A 21,100-nucleotide genomic window follows, 5' to 3' on the forward strand; every position below is an offset into this window, starting at 1 on the left:
AATAACCTTCCAGGCACATATTAGGCAGCAGGGACACACGGGGAGACAGTGACACGGCTGTATTACCTACCAGCCGTGCGAACTTGGATAAGGAACTCAATCTCACTGTGCCTCAGTTTCCCAGCTTTTGCCGTAAGATTGATGGTTGAGTCATAGTCATAAAATGACACCCGTGAAGCATTCGTAATAGCCTTAGCAGCGTAGTAAGAGGTATCATCACTGTGCTCCCATTTAGAAACACGGAGAGCCAATTTATTCGCCGTGCTAACTGCCTGCCACGTAGCTGAAAAGCCAGAAAATAAGTATTGGAAACAATTTTCTCCTCCTTCCTCTGATCCAGCAGTTCATAAATTAGTTTCTATTCCCTTGGAAAGGTTGGAGAGGGGGAAATCCTACTCTTGTTTCTGCCTCTTTACTCACGGAAGTGAGAGAGCCTGGCTATTGGGATAGTAAGTGTGAACTCAGGAATGAGCTGCTCAGCTCCATCTATCTGTCTCCTTCTACCTTAGACCTTCCTCTCTGGACTACCGTGGCTGTCTGGAGATGGGACCCAGTGCTTCTGACCTGAGTCTGAGTACCGGGGGGGGGGGGGCTCTGTAATGGGGGGGAGAGTTCCCTCTGTCCTGCTGGGACTGACAGGATATGGGGTTTCAATTCCTAGTCCACTCTTGAATCTATTGCCAGTTGACTCAGAATCTGGAAGGAAGAGACTTCCACTGGCAACTTCAGAAGTTAAGCTAAGGGAAGATAAGGTTGGAAATGAAGACATCTCCTGGCTCCCATCTGGTTCTCAAACCATCATGCTTCCGCATCTAGGAGCAGCTAGTGGCAGTGAGCAGAGAAAAAGATCACCGGTGATGGCTTTGCTGCCCAGAGGTTCTGGCCGCACTGGGGGCCCAACACTCTGCTCCTAGTTCAGGAGAGCAGTTCTCCAGAACAGGAAGGATGAGCCAAACTTGGGCCATAACAACTGATGATGGAATCCAGGCTGCAGTCTGGTACAGCCCCACATCACATCATTTCTCTCCTAACGACTTGCTCGCAACCGGCTGGGGGAGTTAATCAACAGACAATTGCTGCCTGGACTGTTAAGAAAATAATAACCGTCTCTGTAAATTCTGTAATGAACTATGAAAATACCGCCGGCCAGGGAAGAGGCAAGGAGGGAGGAATAAAAGAGAGTGGCATGCTGAAAAATCTCATAAAAAAAAAACAAAACAAACTTCTTTCTGTGTCCCAGAGATGCTCTGAACTCACTCTCCTTGCTTCCTAACAGTCATTAAAATGTATAAAAATGAATGTTTTTAAAGCAGCAATACTAAGAATTATCACTGCTGCGGTTGCCTGGCAACCTGAGACTTTGGTTATTTTATTTCTAAACAGGGAATGCTATAAACTGGTATCCGGAGTTTGTGCAAATAGTTCTAAATTGACGTTCTCCCCGTAAATCAGGAGGAGATAATCCAGCATTAATGTGCACTTAGAGGAGGTTAAAAACGCACATGTGCGCTGCTCTCAACACAAAGATCCTTACACGGAGCTTCTCCCCAATTTCATGCTATCTCGAGTCAATCTTCCAGCTGACATTCTTTTGCATTTTTTTCTCCTTGGCAAATATCTATTTAATTTTATGGTACCTGTAAGTAATCTACATTCAAATCCACGGGACCAGGACTGTGTGACACCAGGGGAACAGAATGTCACTGCTAACAGCAGTTCAGGACACTTCTCCCTGTTTCCCACACCACTTCCAGTTCTGAGAAAGCGGAGAGGCCCACATCTACCCAGACACTGGGAGGATGAGTGATGAGGATTTTAAGGCCAGGTGGGGAAACGTCTGTGCACAGCCATGGTGGTTCTGTGAGGCCCAAACTGCAGACCTGCAGCTGCACCTGGAGTCTCCAGGTATCTGCCCCCCACTGCCTTCCAAATGAGCAGACATTAACATTTTAGGAAAACTTGGCTCCCCCACTGCCTGAGTCACTGACTAGAGTTTGTTTCTAGTGTTGCCTGCTGGTCTGAGTGCAGAGCTGTGCTCAGGTGCTCCCGTGTCCTCAAGATAATGTTGATTCCTTACCCTACTAGAGCCTGAGGAGGCGAGTCTTCTCCCCACAGCCTGCGCAAGGAGGCTCTGGCACATCAGTAAGACGGAGGCTTCTGGAAGTAGATCCTGCCTGGGGGGTGTTTGCTTTATTTGATGTTTGAGATTAGAGACTGGCCCAGACGCAAGTCAAGCTTGGTGGAGCCCTTCAACCCTAAAGAGCGAAGAGGAGCAAGCCTGCTGCAGGAGCCCAGAGCTTACTAGTGACTGCCATGAATAAATGGGGATCGCAGGCCCACAGCAGCACAAAACAAACCTGCAATGAGGGGGCACGGGGACGTAAGCAGGGCTTACGCCACAGGTGGCTCTTACGCCACAGGTGGCTGTGTGGCACCATTTCCCAAGGTGCCAGAGAAGAGCAGCAGAAATAGGCACAGCCTGAGAGGGTCAGAACTCCAGAACCTCCCACACAGACTGTAACTCTCTCAGGACAGAGACAAGACTGCTGAGGATCCATAATGATCCTCTAGGCCTCTAGTGGTTTTCAACCTGTGGGTCACGACCCCTTTAAGGTTGACCGACCCTTTCACAGAGTCGACCAAGATCATCAGAAAACATAGATATTTTCATCGCAATTCATAATAGTAGCAACATTACGGTTATGGAGTAGCAACAAAAATAATTTTATGGTTGGGGTTCGCTACAACACGAGGAATTGTATGTAAGGGTCACAGCCTCAGTAAGGTGGTCTAGGCCCACACAGGAGTTCTCGCCAACATCCTACCCCCTTCTCACTATCCAATCAACAAGCACTTGGTCCTCCTTCCCTTCACAAATATTCCCAGTTGCCAAGTCATGAAGGAATTGTGAGAAAAAAAATCTCTTGTCTCTTTACCAGTCATTTCTCAATGAAAAGCTTCATCATTTTGAAGAAGCCCAAGTGCACAAGTTTGGCTTCTGCAAGGTCTATAACAAGCCCTTGCTCGTATCGGATTGTGAGGTTTATTAAAGAGATGGTTTCTCCAAATGCAGTACTACTCACAAAAGGAGTCAACAGGCTTTCTGGACTCGAAGGACCACTGTGTGAAGGATGTGCTAACTTGGGGCTGGTACCCACCCCAAGACAACATCAAAAAGGGACCAAGCTCCCTCCTAGGGAACTGGCTTGTGATTAGAGTTTCTGAGTTGCTAGAAAGTCTGGGATCCTCCAAAGGGCTGGGACATCCAAGAGTGAACACACAGGACACCGGGTTGCGGCATGAGAATTTATGCCGGATACCTCTGCTCCCCACCCCCCTCCATCCGTGGTGGAGATTCCTAGCAGCTCGCTGCACAGGAAGTGCTGAGGATTAGCAAACAAGTATAACGAATGAGCGTGCAAGGAAATTTGCAAATGTGCTGTCAGAAACCTCATCACGCGAACAGGTTTCCCTGGGTGTGAGACTCTCTGAAGTTAGGAGAGAGGAATTTGTTCTTTCTGTCATTGAGAAGCTGACTAGGGGGCTGGAGCCCCTGCTGATCTCCCTGCCGCCCCCACATGCTTTTCTCAAAGGTGACACAATTTAGGATTGATAAATGAACGGCAGGCACTGGGATTGGCCAGGCAGCCTGTGCTGAGTAGTGGCTGAGGCGGGGCACTGCCTCCACACCTGCCCTTGCCATCTGCAAAGGCAATAACATCTGCAGAGTCAGAACCACCCAGGGCACATCTAGGGTGCCTATGGGAGCACCCAGGATGGGTAATGAATCCCAGCTCACTTTCTGGCTTGCTCACATGACAAATGGTCCAGTCCAATGATGAAGAGAAATGGAGACAGGCTGTAGCCCCTCCGTGCACATTCCAGTTAATTTCCCAGAAGCCAGCACAAGTAATGCTACTTTTGAGCAGAGTTGTCTAGGGTGATAGATGAAGACCAGTGGTGTTTTGTGTTTTTGGAGAGATGGGGGAGGGCAAAGAATATGAAATTTGATTTTCTGGGATTTTTTCCCCTGCTGAAAGTGAACGGAATGCTAGGAAATCATGTAGCCAAGAAAGATCCCGTTGTCTGGGAAGCCAAGGCAAAGACAAGGATTGATGCCCAGAAAGGTTAGTCTGTTTACATAACGTGGCAAATCACAACTTAGGAGGGTGGTGGTCTGACGAAGGGAATGTGGACCGTCCCGCTGGGCTGAATGTGCCACTGTGCACAGGCAGCCTATAGATGTCAGGCAGAGCTGGGTGAGAGCAGGCACTGGCCATTCCTGTGGTCTCAACTGCCAGGGTCTCCCAAACTAGGAAAAGCCAGACAGTTTGATCTCGTCATCAGTTGCCTGGCAGATTTGAGTAAATCTTCATCTTACCTTTCTTTGTTCTGGGAGAGAATAGTAGCTAGTTGATTAATCAGTGTGCAGATGAGATTCACAGACACCAAACACTAAATCTATGCTGTGGTTGAGAATCCAAGAAAATGTCAGAGCAAAAGTCTTGCAAAGTTTATGCACAGAGACAGTCATTATGGACCAGAGGTTGGCAGCACAAATGCTCCAGTCCACAGACGGCTGGCCAAGCCACCATGCTTCCTGACATGGAGCAGTGGGCAGCCCAGCAAGCTCTTGGTGATTTGTGAGACAGAACCAGGGTCACTGAAGGAAGCTTGTGTTAGGCTGTTAGGGTCAGGGAAGAACTCCATGACAAGCTATCATGTAGACGCAACATTTATGTTAAGTCTGTGTTTACATACACTACAGAAACATTTTGTTCATCACCTGTGTGGCCGAAATGTTGGGAAGGAACTCCTGGAAGCAAGCAGGAGGAAGCCTGGAAAGGCTGGTAACATTCCATCACAGCCTATCAACTCTCCCAAGAGGGCAGGTGGTTGGCCATTAGGACCAACTGACGCTAACAATATGTTTAATCTAACAAGAGACCTTGAGCTAGTAATAAAAACAACTCGCTCTGCTTCCCTAGTTGTTTACAGTGGAACCAAACTGCAGACTGAAAGAAGTTACTTTACTTAATCAAAAAAATTTCATACGCTTACATTTATCCAGCCCTCCCACCATCAGCTCAACAGTGTGCACGGATAAATATTTATTGAAATCATAAAGGTATTCCACTCTTCAGGACTAAAACAGGAGTGATCTACTAGCCTGTCAGTGACCTCATAACAAGGTGGCATTTGGAACTGTATCTGCATGATGACCTAGGAAATTATCAGGTTCGAAGACATGATTCTCATTTAATGGAAGCCAATCAAGTCCTATATTCTTTTTGTCTTTGGAGGATCTTCCGCCTCAATTGTTTAAACCACAATAACCTTTTGCTTTGCCAACTCCTCAACCTCCTGTGCTATTTCACAGCAGAAAATATAGAGAATGAAACTTGATAAACCCTTACTTTGACATAGTTCTCTCACAGGAAATGTTCCTTTCAAGGGCGAAGAATGTTACTTTGGGGCTTATCTATCTGGGATACCAAATCTCAAGAAGGAATACAGCTAGGATCTAACTACCAGGTAAACCCCGGAAGACATCCAGAATGCTCCTCCTGGTGGGGAATGGTGCCTGGGGTCTGTGATCAACTTGGAGCAGAGGAATGGAGAAGGCAAGGACTTTCCTTGAACCTTAGGCACTATGAGGACACCCCAACTCTCCTCTTCCTCCCATAGCAGTAATTTGCATTTAAAGAATTTTTATTGATTGAAACAAGATATCTTCTACATATTTACTCATGGCAACTCTGTAAGACGAATCCTGTCTCCACTTTACTCTGATAACATGGAGCTAAACCATTGACCGATCGCCATTGGTCACTGGGGACAGCCTTGTTGATTCGATTTTCCCCCTCTTCTTTGTCTTATTGCCCTGTGGTGCATATAGAATACAGAGGCAGAACCCTCATTTTAAGATGAGTAGAGGTTCCTATGACTAGTAAGATACACAGCTATATCTATGTATGGTCGTGGGGGTAAGTAAGTAAGTCATGACATGGCATGTTTAGGGCTATACCAGAAATGGAAGAAGCTCTAACCTTATCTTCCTGGAGCGGTACTGGTGAAAAGGGAAGGATCGTGTATATGGAGTGAACATTTGCGCAAGATGAGGTATGGTAACTCCCCCAGGCTTTTAAATCTTTCCTAAGTAGGGCTATGGGATGATGTACAGGAAGCCTGTAGTACCCATGCAATAATAAATAGGCTCATACTTAAACTAAAAGGTGTGGTTTACCTGAAATACATATCTAATGAGTAAGCTGTATTCTTGTGTGTGGCTTTAGCCTGGCTGACCCATTCCTCTTTGGTCATTGCTTGCAACACCATGGGACAGACACACTGATGTGATGTTTCCAGAAACCCAGAAAGGGTAATTACAACTGGAGGCCTCCTTTGGAGTACTACGACTGTGCTGGAGTTGATCATTCGCCACGCTTTGCCATTTGGAAGACGACGCATGATGCCATCATTAGCTAAAGCAGGTCTCTGTCACTGGACTCAGAATTCCATCCAGGCTGCCCCTTAGCTGCCCCTCTCCCGGGGTATCCCTCCTGCACAGAGACCCACTCCGCTTCCACCACCTTGCTGCTCAATGAGAGAGCCACTTACTTGTACGGGATGTGTTTGCTGCCATTGACAAGAGCCAGGATGACGTTGCCCAGGGCAGACAGCGAGAGGCACAGCCCCGAGCCTCCTTCTCGGTTTTTGGTGAATGCTTTCACACAGCTGCCCAGATCGATGAGATGCAGGCGGCTGCGACCTCCAGACACTGGCACGAGGGAGGAGGCAAGAGGGAAAAGAGAGAGTGGGTAAGTTCAGGTCTGCACATTTTCTCTTCTTCGTGTAGCTCTTTGGGAATCTCGGAGAAGGGAAAGGATTAACATTTGGTGACAGGAACAATTCAAGCTGGGGTTTCAAACAGAACCAGTGCTCTTAAATTCTGTATACCACATCGCACAAACCTACTGTTACTTATTTGATCAATAAAGGAATGCGTTCTGTAGACTGGATGGGTCACTGAAGGAGGGTAAGGGCCTTACCCCACTGACCTCCGAATAACAGTTCTGAAAACTGTTTACCAAGTTAAAATCTGAGCAGCTCACGAGTGATTATTTACTCTAGTTTGTCATTGTCAGGTAGCCAACCTAAGGCTCAGCCAGGAATCAGGTTGGTAACCCCAGGAGAAATCTGGAAGATGTAAGATCCAGGTGCAGAGACAGGAAAGACCCAGCTATTTGCTGAGTGCCTGCCAACTGCCAGGTGCACAGACAATCCATCTCATTCAGTTCCTACACAAAGTCATCCAACACTATCATCCTCTTCTTGTAGATGAGAAAATTAAAGCTCAGAAGAGTTAAGAATTTCCCTCATGAATTCTGGCTGTGTTGAAGTAACCGGGACCAGGCTAGGTCTTGTATCCAAAGCAACCAAAAATCAACAGAATGTATAAAATAGTTGGTTTTAAGACACCAGACACTAAACGGGAAGAGTGACTCCCGAGACGCACGAAACAAACAAGGCGAACACTCCTGGTCTCACTAACTGTGCTGAGAGAGTTCCCAGGCTCAGGACAAAGAGCCCAGGTTGAACCTGATAGAGCCACCGAGCTCAAGAGAGATAGAATCCAACTTCTAGGGAAACCAAGACAGCAGCCATGCACAGGACAGAAAACTAGAAAGGCAAGGCCTGAGGGATTTGCAGTCTCTGGTTTCAGCTGAGTGCTCGGCAGCAGATACATGCGAGAAACAGCTAACGAAAGGCTGGGGTGCCTGCTCCCAATACCCAGAAAACCTGAAAGTTCATGTGCAAAGACAAATAAGCATAAAAAGAAGCAGGTAAACAATCCCCACCATGAAGAAGTATTTGGAATAAACTCCAAAGCATAGCTATTAGAATCCACAAAGACGGTGATGGAAAACAGTTACTGTGTCAATGTTCAAAGGCTTAAATACAGACATGGCCACCCTGGGTTGTATAACAAGATGTCTCCATTAAAATAAAAGTGTATATAATAATCTCTAAGAGATTAAAACAAATGTAAAATTGTGTCTGAGAGTTTATGGCAGGTTACACATTAACACAGGAAAGATTAATAAATTTGATAATATATCAATATAAATCTTCAAAATGAAATAGAGAAAAATATAAAAGCACACAACAAAAATAAACGAGAGAGAGAGAGAGAGAGAGAGAGAGAGAGAGAGAGAGAGAGAGCAATGTGTAGGAAATTAAAAGGGCTACCGAACAAGCTCAGCTGTCTAAAATAGACATGGTTGGATTTCCAAAGCATGGTACAGATGCAATATTTGAATAAATAACGGTCCAAACTTTCCCCAAATGATGGAAACTATCAACCCACAAATCTAAAAATTGTCAAATGAGCAGCCAACATCTGGGTTAAGCAAAGGGGGGAGAAATGACACTTTTTCCCCCTTGATGTGGGGCTGGAAAGGTGGCCCGTTGGGTAAGAACACTTGCCATGGAAACAGGAGGGCCAGAATTTGAATCCTTGGCAGTCACATAAGAAACCAGGCATGGCTATGAAAGCCTGTATGCACTGTAGGGTGGTGGGGTGCGGGGCAGGGGGAGAAGCTCTCTGATCAGCCAGACTAACAGTGAGCTCAGGGTCACTGAGAAAGACCCTATCTCAAAGGAGCAAGGCAAAGAGCAACAGAGGCAGAGGTGACATGTTCCTTTGGCACACATAAAAATATACATATACTCTCCACACCCACCCCGACATACTGGCTTCATGCAAGGGGTATTCAGGTAGCACCGGGGTATACACTTCTGGGTACCTCAACACCTGCAGGAAGAACTCAGAGACCACTCATGAGGGTAGCATATGGATTTGCTGTTGGATAAGAACTGGATGAAATCACCTTGGCGCCTTCCATTCGCATGCCTGCTGCTGGGGATGAACATTCCAGGAAGGGCAGCACAGCCCTTCAATGTATCCAGCTCGGTGCCACACTTTAGACACGAAGGAAGTTCCTTTTGCTTATTTTCAACTGTCCCCAGGGGCAACCCCTTAAAAGGAAGGCCGCATTACCTCTCCTATCTTGTTTCAGATCATGCAAGATTGGCTCATGGCAGTGATGTGCGAGGGGAATGGTTATTTTTAAACAAAACACCATCTGTATTTTTTGCAGCCTTATTATACAGACAAGAGCAGCTTAGGTATTCCTCACGCATCTCAGATGAAAGGGCAGAGACAGGGACCAATTTGGACTTCCAGACTTAATAGTCCATTTGATGTAATGGAATAAAATGTATAATGCACACGTAGTAACACAGAACACAGAGAACAAAAGGTGGCTTAGATGGTGCTGGAGAGCTTTATAAAACACCTGTAATTACCTGCATGAGTCAGGACGAGAGGCACCCTCACACAACGGAGAAGGCTGCTCTCCGACCTATACCCACTGGTGTTTGGGTGGTCAGAGAATCTGATTTGCACAAATGGTGCTTAATCTAAACCGGTGCGAAGTCAGTGGGCATGGGCTGTTTGGTAGCGTTGAGCATCTCCACCACTGCAAGTGGCCAGCGAGACAGGAATTTCGCAAGGACTAAGCAGAAGGGGTGATAGTACAGGCAAGAAGTAGGTTCCTTATCCGCTTCTCAGATTTCTGAGACCAAGGACACTGGAGTTAAAGGAACGTAGTTGAATCTGTCTTGAGCAACTTCATTTTTTTTTTTTTAAAAAAGAGAGTGTCTCATGTATCCCAGGCTAGCCTTGGACTCGCTATATTTCTGAGAATAATTCTGAACTTCCGAAGCCTCTGTCTTTGCCTCCTATGTGCTGGGATCACAGGCATGTGTCACCGCACACAGTTTATGTGCTGCTGGGGACCAAACTTCAGGCTTCGTGCATGCTAGGCAAACACTATTCCAACTCAGCGACAGCCTCAGCTCTAAATTCTTTATAGTTTAAGTCTAGAGTTGGACCAAACCAAGTTCCCCACACGCCTTATTTTCCCTATAGGGAGTAATTCTCCTATACCACTCAATGCCGACATTATGCATAAATTGCACTGAAATTATAGATGAGAAAATTGAGATTGAGATACACACATGCTAAAAAAAACATCCATGATTTCATTGAAAATTAATCCTGAGTCAGAGGGAAATCCAAAGTGAACTCTAAAGCATACATAGCCCCTTACTCATCTTGCGTCCAAGTGGCTTCCAGAGCAGCACTGGACTGGATGCACCCGGGACTCACATCAAAGTTCTCCAGACAACTGTCATGTGCTGCAAAGTCAAGGGACCACCATCTTCCCCCTGGCTGAGTTCGTCACCCTCTCCGTCGTCCAGTGAGACACTGACTGACAACCACAGCACAAATGTGTGCGGCTGCTTTGTTAAGCACTTTGGTTTCTAAAGGACACACTGTCTGTCAAAAGGTTGGATATTTTTGATGCTTGCATTTATTATAATTAAATATAAATAATACAGAAACCAATAAATATTATTTTGTAGGGAGTTTGAACATTTATATATAAATTAAGTTTAATGTTTTGGGAAGGCATTTTAAAGAAAAGATTCAAGTTAAATTAGATGTACGTAAGAAATTAGAGTTGGGAAAAAATGAAAAGGAGCCAGAAAAAGGCAGGATCCAGTTGGCAACAATGGATCTTTTAAGTTCTTGAATCTCTTTGAAGAAATTAAAGTAAAAAAAAATGATTAAAATCAGCATGGTTCATGAAGTTAGACCTTTAAGTGAAAAACTCATGTCTAAGCAAGTCCACATTGCCTGCCCCTGAGATCCGTGAATAAATACACATTTCTTATGTATCTTTTGATATGATTCCCTCTCCTTAGCGGACTATCTCTGTGAACTCATGTTCTGGGCTTTGAGGTGTCTTTAACCCAAGCTTCACTCAGTGTGACAATGAGACCACTTCCTGTTGCCTTCTGATCAAGATGTAGCCAGCACCGTGTCTGCCTGCATGCTGCTCACTGTGATGATAATGAACTGAACCTCTGAAACTGTAAGTGAGCCACCTCAATCAATTGCTTTCCTTATAAGAGTTGCCATGGTCATGGTTTCTCTTCACAGCAATAGAAACCCTGACTAAGACAGGGGCTCACCCCATTAGAAGCATGTTTACAAGACAGATGATGGATCTGTAGAACCGTGTAACTACACAGCTCTGGGTAGGGCATGGGTGATTGAGGTCATCATAACCTTGGTAAAGACAGTGTTTGACCCCTATCAGAAAGCCAAGATGATGGAAACTGTCTGATTATTCTGGTGTCCAGATGAGTGCAGGTGCAGGTGCCTGTGTAAGTACATTCATCCATTTTCATGTGGCCAGCCTTGCCCAAGGCGGTTTCCCAGGAGGAAGCAATGAGAATGAATATATCAGAGGCCCAGTGTTAGCTGTCAGTGGACACTAGATGTTTACAAGCTTGTTCGTCAAAATGTCATTACAGAGATGCTTTGGAATATTCTATTTTTATTATGTGTATGTATGGTACATGTTATGAGAACAGTTAGGTGCAGGCTGTGGCATGTGTGGAATCATTTCTCCCTTCCACCATCATTTCTGGGACAGGAATGCAGGTCATGTTTATGTGGTAAGCACTTTGACCTGCTGAACCATCCCACCAGCCCATACATGAATGCTTTTAAAGATCACGCTTACAAAGAAGACAAGGAAGACTGGTTTCACTGGCTCACTTGTGGAATATTTAACTATGCAAAGATGTGTTACATTTGTTTCTGGTGCTGAATATTTAACTCTGTGAAGGTGTGTTACATTTGTTTCTGCTGCCTTTGCTGGTGATGTAAAGGTGTGTTACATTTGTTTCTGCTGCCTTTGCTGGTGATGTAAAGGTGTGTTACATTTGTTTCTGCTGCCTTTGCTGGTGATGTAAAGGTGTGTTACATTTGTTTCTGCTGCCTTTGCTGGTGATGTAAAGGTGTGTTACATTTGTTTCTGCTGCCTTTGCTGGTGATGTAAAGGTGTGTTACATTTGTTTCTGCTGCCTTTGCTGGTGATGTAAAGGTGTGTTACATTTGTTTCTGCTGCCTTTGCTGGTGATGTAAAGGAGTGTTACATTTGTTTGTGCTGCATCTGTTTAGTTATGTGAGGATGTGTTGCATTTGTTTCACCTTGCCTGCCTAAAGCACCTGATTGGTCTAATGAAAAGCCCAACGGCCAATAGCTAGGCAGGAGAGGGATAGGCAGAGCTAGCAGGTGGGGAGAATAGGTAGGAGGAGAGATCTAGGCAGAAGAGATAGCAAGGGGGGAAGAGAAGAGTCCTGACCAGGGTCAGAAGACAGGCAGCTGCCAGCCAGTCAGTCATGGAGACAGCAGGAAAGTAAGATATACAGAAGGAAAGGTAAAAAACCCCAAGGCAAAACATAGAGAAAAAGAAACAGATTAAAATAAAAAATAAATAAAATAAAATAAATAAAAGATAAGGTTGAGCATTCATAACTAATAACAGGTCTCTGTGTCATGGTTTGGGAACTGGTTCGTGGTCCAAAAGAAAGCCTGCTACAGTTCACCACTCCGAAGTAACACGGTATCCGTTATGAGGAGTAGCACTTGCTTATTTGGGGCCTCTCACCAGTGCTGAATTTGCATGGAGCCTACAAGCCTTTATAGATTCAACAGTCAAGACTTATCGGTGGAGAGAACTAGCTCTGCTAATATTCCAAAAGCCTTGGCAGCTCGAGAGCTATTTTAAGCTCAACCTGATGCTATCTACAAAAGAGCTTTACATCGACAAAGAATACTCTTTTCTATCCTGACCAGACGGTTCAAGTCATCTACCTGTGTGTGTGTGTGTGTGTGTGTGTACATACACTGCAGAGATAGGTCTACGATGCTGAGCATATTCGCACACTATGTTTTTAGTTCTTGCAGCAGATATCGCCACTGAATCCATCATCAGGCTAAGCCTGTCCCAGTTGGTTAACAACCCTGCTTCCTGCTTCCCCGCAGGGTGACTAATTAATAAACCTTCCCTTAATTGAGTTCTGGCTGCCAAGTCCACAGGGATTATAACTTATATATATGTAAACAAAATTTCCATTTTAAACAACACTCCAAATCTTCTCATTATGGGTTAGCCACATAAATCCACTGAAATCCTGCCGGGACTGAAGGCAGGGTCTGATCCTTTGCCTCTGAGATGATGGGGCCCTGGCAGGTGGAAGGGGTTTGTTCTTGACCCGTTGCAACCTAGATCCTCCCCTTCTCTCACCTAGTTTTCTGCAACACTGGACAAGCCCCTGAGAGGTTTGGAAGCCATTAGTGGCATCTGCCTTTTCCTTTGGCCTGAATTTATTATTTAAAAGCAATTTTCGTGCACAGCTTAAAAATAAGAAGGTGAATTGGATGCTAAATATTTAATAAGTGCTTAGGATTTGGTAGGACCAATCTGGGAGCAAGTCTTCAGTTTTAGCAAATGTTCTTTTAAATCATTGTGGAGTCAGAAATTCAAATTTTTACATTTGAAGTACTTCAGGGAAATCTTTCTGCATGTTCATTGTTTGCTATAGCTTCCAGACTCTAAGTTGCAAACAAGACCAAGAAATAAAAACTGAAAGACCAAGAGAGTTGCTAGCTTGGTGTACAACTTAGAAGGACATTGTTCCACACCCTGGGTCCCTCTGCTTGGTACCTTTGGGAGCCCTGGTCTCGGGACCCAGAGCTGTTGGGAGTTCCCATTGCTGACCATCTAAGAACTCACTGAAGGCTATGATGATTCTTAGTATTGACAGCTGTTTAAATGGCTAAACTAGTAAGTGTTCCAACTCTCACATCAACTCTGCTAAGACATTACCCAGAACAAACAGCAAGGGCAGGATTTATAGCCAGCTCCCAGGACTGCTGGGAGAAATGCAGTTCAGCTGCTGACTTCTGAGCTCAGGGTCTCCCACCTCCTAATCCCTGTTTCCGGCCTCAAGAATGTTGTTCTGAATGGCAGTGCTTGACATGGTGCGAACTCCCCTTTGAGAATTAGTGTCCTTTAAAGGCTTCCCATTCAACACGTCCCTCTTGATTTAACCCCAAAATAGAGGGCATACCTGTGAGGGATTTCTGCTTATTTTGAAGAAGGGAGATCTATTTTTAATAGATCTAAAGATCTAACTTGGATCTTTGAGGTAGGAAGACAAAGCTTTAATGCAGATATTTAATCCAGATCTAATCCGAGCCACACCTTCCGCTGCAAGCCTATACAAAGACGTGGAAGAAGAAAGTTTTGCCCTTTGCCTGCTTGCTCTCACGTTGCTAACCAGTCTGTTCCTTCACTAGCATGGCAGCCTACTTCTCCAGGGTTCCAGCTTTAATGCAGCTGGGATATCTAGCCTTGCGGACTGAGCAACTACCGGACTCTTGGGCCTTCCTTCAGAGGCAGCCATTGTGGGATTAGCTGGACCACAGCCTGTAAGTCCCCATTTTCTCTTTCTCTTGCTATATGTATATATACACACACATATACATATATATTCATTCTATAAGGTCTGTTATTCTAGAGAACTCTGATTAATACAGGTTGTGACCCCTTTGCAACTGGTGAACAGAAAGATCCAGTAGACGTTTTTCTTTTTTAATTCCTTTTCGCACACATCCAAGGCAATGGCATTGGTAAATTATTATTGCCAAAGCCAACCTTTTGCCTCTATACAACTCAAAAGTGAACTTGAGCCTAGAATCTACAATTCTCTTGAATTCCAGACCACTGAGCTTCTGCAAGTGGGTGCCATACCCTCTGCTAGGGAAGAGTGTTGCTGCCTTAGGTGAGGGGTGCTGGCTGGCCAGAGCCAGGCATGGAGTCAGCTAAGAGGGACTTACTTCCGCCCTTCCCACTCTTCTCCATCCGGTACTGGTAGATGTGCAGGGTGAAGAGCATGTGGGAGTTCCGGTGGTCATCCTCATCACAGTCCTGTTGGTTGCTCCGTCGCGAGGCAATGGCAGCATCCAGGAAGAAGGCGGCCTTCTCTGCCGTGGGGGCCCGCAGCTCACTCTGGTTCTGCAGCTGGAGGACAGAAAGCAAGAGCTGAGACTTTCTATACACATGGGCGATTCTCAGCATAGCCATTTTTTCTTTCTCCATTTTCGTGTATGTGGTATACACGTGTACATATGCATGTTTGCATATATGTGGGCACACTTGTGTACATGTAGAAGCCTGAGGTCAACACTGGGAATTATCCTTGATTGTTTACTGTGGCAGGGTATCTCAACTAATTCCAGAATTCCAGATACAAATAGTCTCTTGGCTAGCCTGCTCTGTCTCGCTTTAGAAAAGTGGTTCTTAACCTGTGGGTCTTGACCCCTTGGGGCCGAATGACCCTTCCACAAGGTCGTTCTACGACCATTGGAAAACACAGATATTTTTACATTGTGATTCATAACAGTAGGAAAATTGTAGTTATGAAGTAGCAACAAAATAATGTTACGGTTTGAAGTCACAACAACATGAGGAACTGTATTAAAAGTCTGCAGCCTTAGGATGGTTGAGAAGCACTTTCGGGTTAGAATCAGAGGCAGGCTGCCACGCGCACCCAGTGTTTACATGGGTTCTGGGGATCCGAATGCTAATTCTCACGCTTTTGTTGCTAGCTCTTTAATGGCCAAGGCATCCCAGCTTAGTTGATTTGCTTCTGAAAATGAATATTGACCGCATTTATTGGCTGTAACCTGGTTTTAGTTATTTTACAGCTGGCAAGTGGCCATACGGGGCATTAGTGGCAGCACATGCCCATCTTTAGGGACTGCCATCCTAGGTCGTTCATCTACTAACAGAAGAGATGCAACTAGGTCTTGACCTTGGAGATTGGAGACAGGCGCTGCGAGATGTTTTTATATCTGACAGGGAAGAGACTTGCTTGGTGTTCATTGCTGACCTCTCGGTTATTTAACAAAAGCGAACTTGAGGTCACATTTACCAGCATAGTCCTGAACAAGAAGTACATTCTGATGTGTTTCTTGACAATTATGACAATCCTAATTGTCAACTTGACAGAATGTAGAATCACTTAAGAGATGGGTTTCTGGGTATGACTCTTAGGGCTATCTCAATCATCACATAACTGAGGTGGGAAGACCTGCCCGTATGACTGTGACCAGCTGCCCTGGTGATGGCCTTCATCTGGGAGTCATAATAAAGACTTTCTCTGTCAAGTTGCTTTTGTTAGGGTATTTTATCATAGCAACGGGACAATCTCTAAAAGGCATGCAGAAACACTTAGGTAACTTGAAGGTCTCATCTGTATTTAAGAGACATCTGTCTTTGTTTTAGTTCCTGATCCTGAATTTATGCTCAGGGCAAACTCACAAGTGATTATCAAAGACGTGGTGGGCGCTGTGTCAAAATCTTGTGAGAACCCTGGGTCTGAATCCCGGAACTCCCCTTTGTGGTGGAAAAGGAAATCCAGTTTTTGGTTTAGTTGAGACAAGCTCTTGTTCTCCCTCACACTCCCCATCTTCTCTCCATAGCAAGTCAAATGCTAGCATGGCAGGTGCACGCCTGATTTAGCTTGAAATTTTCAAGGAACTGATTTGCAACATGTCTTAGGATTGATACAAATTACGACAATTTTCTACTCCGACTTCAACCACACCTATAATTTCCAACTGTGAGAAGCCATATTTGGTGCTGGCAGGATTTGCAAGCTAAGACCATCTTTAAAAACTTTGAACTTCGAAGGGGTTTTTAGCAGATGTATGTGCTTTTGAACTTACTATCCAACCTAAACTAAAAAAAATCACAAACACTTTGAAGAAGAGTTTCAAGAGACCATTACTTTCATCTTATTTACCTTCTATTAAACAGATCTTTACTTAAGAGAACTCACAAATAAATCTAAATTAAAATGTGTTTGATTGCCCTGTCATGCTTGCAGCAGGAGCAGTAGCCAGGGTGCTCCTGCCTCCATCATGGGGCTGTGCATCAACATCTGGGTGCTCCTGCCTTCATCACAGAGGCTGTGCACCAACATCTGGGTGCTCTTGCCTCCATCATGGGGGCTGTGCATCAGCATCCGGGTGCTCCTGCCTTGACCATGGAGGCTGTGCGTCAACATCTGGGTGCTCCTGCCTTCATCATGGAGCTGTGCATCAACATCAGGGTGCTCCTGCATCCATTAGGGAGGCTGTGCATCAGCATCAATACATATGTTATGCTTCAGAGTAACAACTCACTGGATCATAGGGAATTCACTAGAAATGCGTATTGAGGGGCGATAAGCTTTACCACATATGGAATCAGACACTCTCTAGACAACTCTGGTGATACTGCAGGGGTTTCCAAAGGAGCCTAGAAGGTTCTGAGTACCTCTAACAGGGGCTGAGCAGGGCCAGGCTTGAAGAGATGAGTGTAATACTGGCTCTGGGGCATTCCCACCCACAGAAATGATCCACCTGAGAGGAGTGGGTATTTATCAAAGAGACACATTTCTGAAACAGGAAGCACTTGGGATGCCTACTGCAGGGGACTGGCAGAATTGACTTTCTGGATATGAACCATAGGAGCCATGAAGTCATCACATGTTACACAGCCAAAGACAGAGGCGCTCACTACAGGCCTGGCTTCCTGAAAAGGCGAACGAGAGCTTCTCTTGGCTTCCATGGTTCTTGCAATTATATCACGGTTCTAATTAGAAATCAGTTATTAGTTTTCCCACAGCACTGCTAATCCGGTTGTAAAACTGTGCCAGAAACACGGTTTATAGAGCCATAAACAGCCCCAGGAATGGCTGCAGCTATGTGTGCAGAGCAGTAAATATTTCAGTTTGTTGTTAAACAAAAGGAAGATTGTACTTCCCCCACCCCTTCTCAAAAGGCGTCAAGAAAGTGGAGGCGATTTCCCCCAAATGCTATGACAATTGTAGTTTCTGCTCATTGTCAATTAGATTCAAGGTACAAATATTTAGGTTGGGCGAGCAGATGGCCCCACAGCTGCAGGCCATAAAGTTCCAGTCCACTTAAAAGTAAACACTCATAAGCCTTTCCCAGTTTGCATGGTACGTGACTCCAGGGCTAAGATGTCCCATCCTCCAAAGGGGAGACGAACCACCCACACCTAAGCCAAGTTTCCAAAGTTGTCACCTGTGTGCCACAGATGGGGTCCTCACAGAGGTACACGCCCGGAGACTGTCCGTCCTGGAGGCTCCCCGTGGCCACCTCGGACAGCAGGTCCCGAAGGTTCTCCTCTTTGCCCCACACCTCAACAGCCGAGATCCGGACTGAGAATCGGGCCCCGGTCTTTTCTTTGCGCTCATTAATGAGCTTGAAGAGCCAAGAAATAGCACATGGAATGATGCCCAGGTTCTGCATCGAGTCGTCCCTTCCAATCATGGTGTAGGATTTCCCTGTGGGAGCCGGGGAAGAAAGTGACACAATTGGAGAGGCCAGACATCACTCTCTATAGCTGCAAGAAACAGATGCCAAGGACGCAGGAGGAGCGTGTGGGGAACTGGGAAGAAGGCAAGAGTGAAAAGACCAGAAAAACAGCCAACATTTCCTTGTTCTGGTGATGAAACAGCTATAGGAAAACGTGAGAGCCCAAACAAATGACAAGATGAAATCCCATGGTATCTCGCAGAGGACCTCAGACATGGCAGGCTATGTGCTTTCTCCATTGTTCCACACGAGGGAGGAAGCTAGGGCTTTCCATCACCGTTACAATCCTTTTTATAGCCACCCCACAGATTAAATCCACACACTCGGGCTTCATATCCTTTCTCAAGTTAAATGCTGTATTTTTTTTTTATAGTGTGAGCAAATTCCATTAAAATCAGGATCCCTGCTTTGATCTGTGATCAAGAAGTGAAGAAAAGAGAGGGGGGGGGGGCATGTAATAGGCTCTCTGATCACAGGGGATGGGTCCCTGTGCCCTCTGCAAGGCCTCTGGGATGATCCCTTCTACCGGGGACCACTTTTTTGAGCTTCCCAAATTGCTAACTCATTCTGCATGTCAGACAAGATCTGAAAGCAAACAGAGGGCTATAGGTGAGGACAGGGAAGAGGGTGTGGAGGGGATTTAAGTCAGTCCTATGCCGGGCTAGCTGGTGGCTCTCTTCCACATGCACAGACAGGGAGGACCCCTCGCAGTCTGAATGCTGGAGGCAAGGACAGCTTTGCTTCTCCCACTTGAGGCTCTGCTTGGAGATGCCTCCATTAGCTCCGCCCACCTAAAACCTGCTCCCCAGACACCCCTTGTTGAGGACATGCACACCTTTCCTGCTCACCTTCTGGGACTGCCTGTGACCTAGACCAAGCAGGAACACTTTTGCTACCCCGTTGTTTCCCCTCTTGGACTTGAAGCTGTCCTACATGGATAGGTGTCCACTCAGGACCGACCCACCCAAGTCAGGCGTGGTTGTTTGCTATCATTCTGTTTGGCACCAAAAGGGGACTTAGCCTTTCCTTTCATCGAAGACTCTAGACCCAACCCCGAAACACAGATGAGATGACAGAAAACAACGCGCCGCACAAGAAGTGGAGTTTTCACTCACCCAGCTTGGCGTGGCCAAAACAGAACACACAGCCATCTGCCCCATTCACCACCGACTGGATCACCTCAGCCACTGTTCCAGCACATACTTCAGCCTGGAAGATACAAGAGGAGGCACAGGTGGTAAATGCGCCATGCAGCACACTGAGGCGCCGTGATGACACAGAAGTGAGTCTACCTTTCCGAGGCTTAGAGTCTAAGTGCCACCATATTCCCAGATGGTCCAGCCTCTGCCACAGAATTCTGAGGGAACTCGGAAACCTTTGGGATCTTCCATTCTTTGCTAGCCTGCGTGTCAAGCACATTGGCTCTACGCCTCCCTTCCGCTAACTGACGGTGCTCTCCAGCCATAGCTAGATAAAGTAGGTATGGCTTGCAGGGGGAGAATGAGATGGTTCTGGATCCTATTCCCCTCTGTCACCTATCACTCTGAATTCCAGCCTCCTGGGCAAGGCACTCAACTCTCTACTAACCCTCTGCCAACTAGAATCTTACCCCACACACACACATGCATGCACACACATCTCTGAGACAAGCTAGTCATACTAGAGGGGAAAACATGACTGTCATTTCAGGATGGAAACCCCAAGGAACATTTGAATTGTAACAGATTTGAGAATTTCCAGACGTACATCTGCTTCCTCTCCCTCCCTCCTTTCTTTGCTCATGTGCCACGTTTGAAAACCTCTCTTCCTATCCAAACACTCACTGTAAACAGCATCAATTGCCCACACCGGTGTGTTATCTGAAGCACTCTTTAGCTGAGTGCGCCTCGTCTTCAGGGTGCTTATTACGCTCTTTACACAGAGACCAGGTTCTCCATCCCTTCTTTGCCCCCTCTCTCTCCTTTAAAGCCAGATGACAGTGCATGCAGCAAACTGGAGGCATCCGACCAGGTTCGTGGACCACCTCAGAGATTCGGAAAATCCCCAGTTAGCATCTGAGGCTTTCACAGCAGCAGGAGGACAGAATTATTTTCCCTGTCTCGGTGCCTCGCCTTCACTTCTGTCTCAGGGCTGGCGTCAGAGCCCACAGAGGCCCCGAGAGCCGTCAAACGCTGGGGCTCTGCAGCCATCAGAGCAATGTGCCTCCCAGTGGGAATCTGAAAAGCAACAGTCTGGGCCATGAATGTAGTTATTCAGCTCCGTGGCGCAGCTGCGCAATGAATCTAAGTATCTGGAAATCAATTTTCTCTCCCAAACTGAAATTGAAAAAAACCACACTCCCAACAATTGTCAATTGTTCAGGGGTGGTCGCCTCAGCAGCTCTTCAGCGGTCCCCCTCAGCCAAGGGGATGGAGGGATGGGGCTATGTGAGGACCATGAGATCTTATACAAGTCCCAGAACTGAGGCAACAAGAGCCAGGACAGCATTAAAGCCGAGACTGAAGCAGTAGAAGGAATTGGCCAGGGTTGTCTCCACAAGAGCAGGGAAAATCTACTGCTCAGGAACCTGCCTTTGAATATGAAAGGAGGTAGGGGTTGGGAGACTGTCAGTTGCTGGGCCACACATAATATGAACTATGAGAGTCTTCAGTCACCTAGGAGAATCTGGACTGTGTGTAGAACAAACTGACATTGGAGTCACCAGGTCAGAGGTCAAGGGA

The 21,100-nt window shown here is 46.0% G+C and overlaps 1 protein-coding gene across 2 annotated transcripts in view; it reads right to left on the reverse strand.

The window, feature by feature from the left end:
- The window catches only part of Kif26b (kinesin family member 26B), a 409,589-nt gene that overhangs the window by 42,707 nt on the left and 345,782 nt on the right, over window positions 1–21,100 (reverse strand). For both annotated transcript variants that reach the window (XM_057770142.1, XM_057770143.1), the window contains 4 exons: window positions 19,496–19,589; window positions 18,087–18,349; window positions 14,829–15,012; window positions 6,622–6,781 (listed from right to left, as the gene is read on the reverse strand). In XM_057770142.1, the coding sequence (XP_057626125.1) occupies window positions 6,622–6,781; window positions 14,829–15,012; window positions 18,087–18,349; window positions 19,496–19,589 (701 nt within the window). The remainder of the gene's footprint in view (window positions 1–6,621; window positions 6,782–14,828; window positions 15,013–18,086; window positions 18,350–19,495; window positions 19,590–21,100) is intronic.

The sequence above is a fragment of the Chionomys nivalis genome, chromosome 5 (genome assembly GCF_950005125.1).
Source record: "Chionomys nivalis chromosome 5, mChiNiv1.1, whole genome shotgun sequence".
Classification (NCBI taxonomy): Eukaryota; Metazoa; Chordata; class Mammalia; order Rodentia; family Cricetidae; genus Chionomys; species Chionomys nivalis.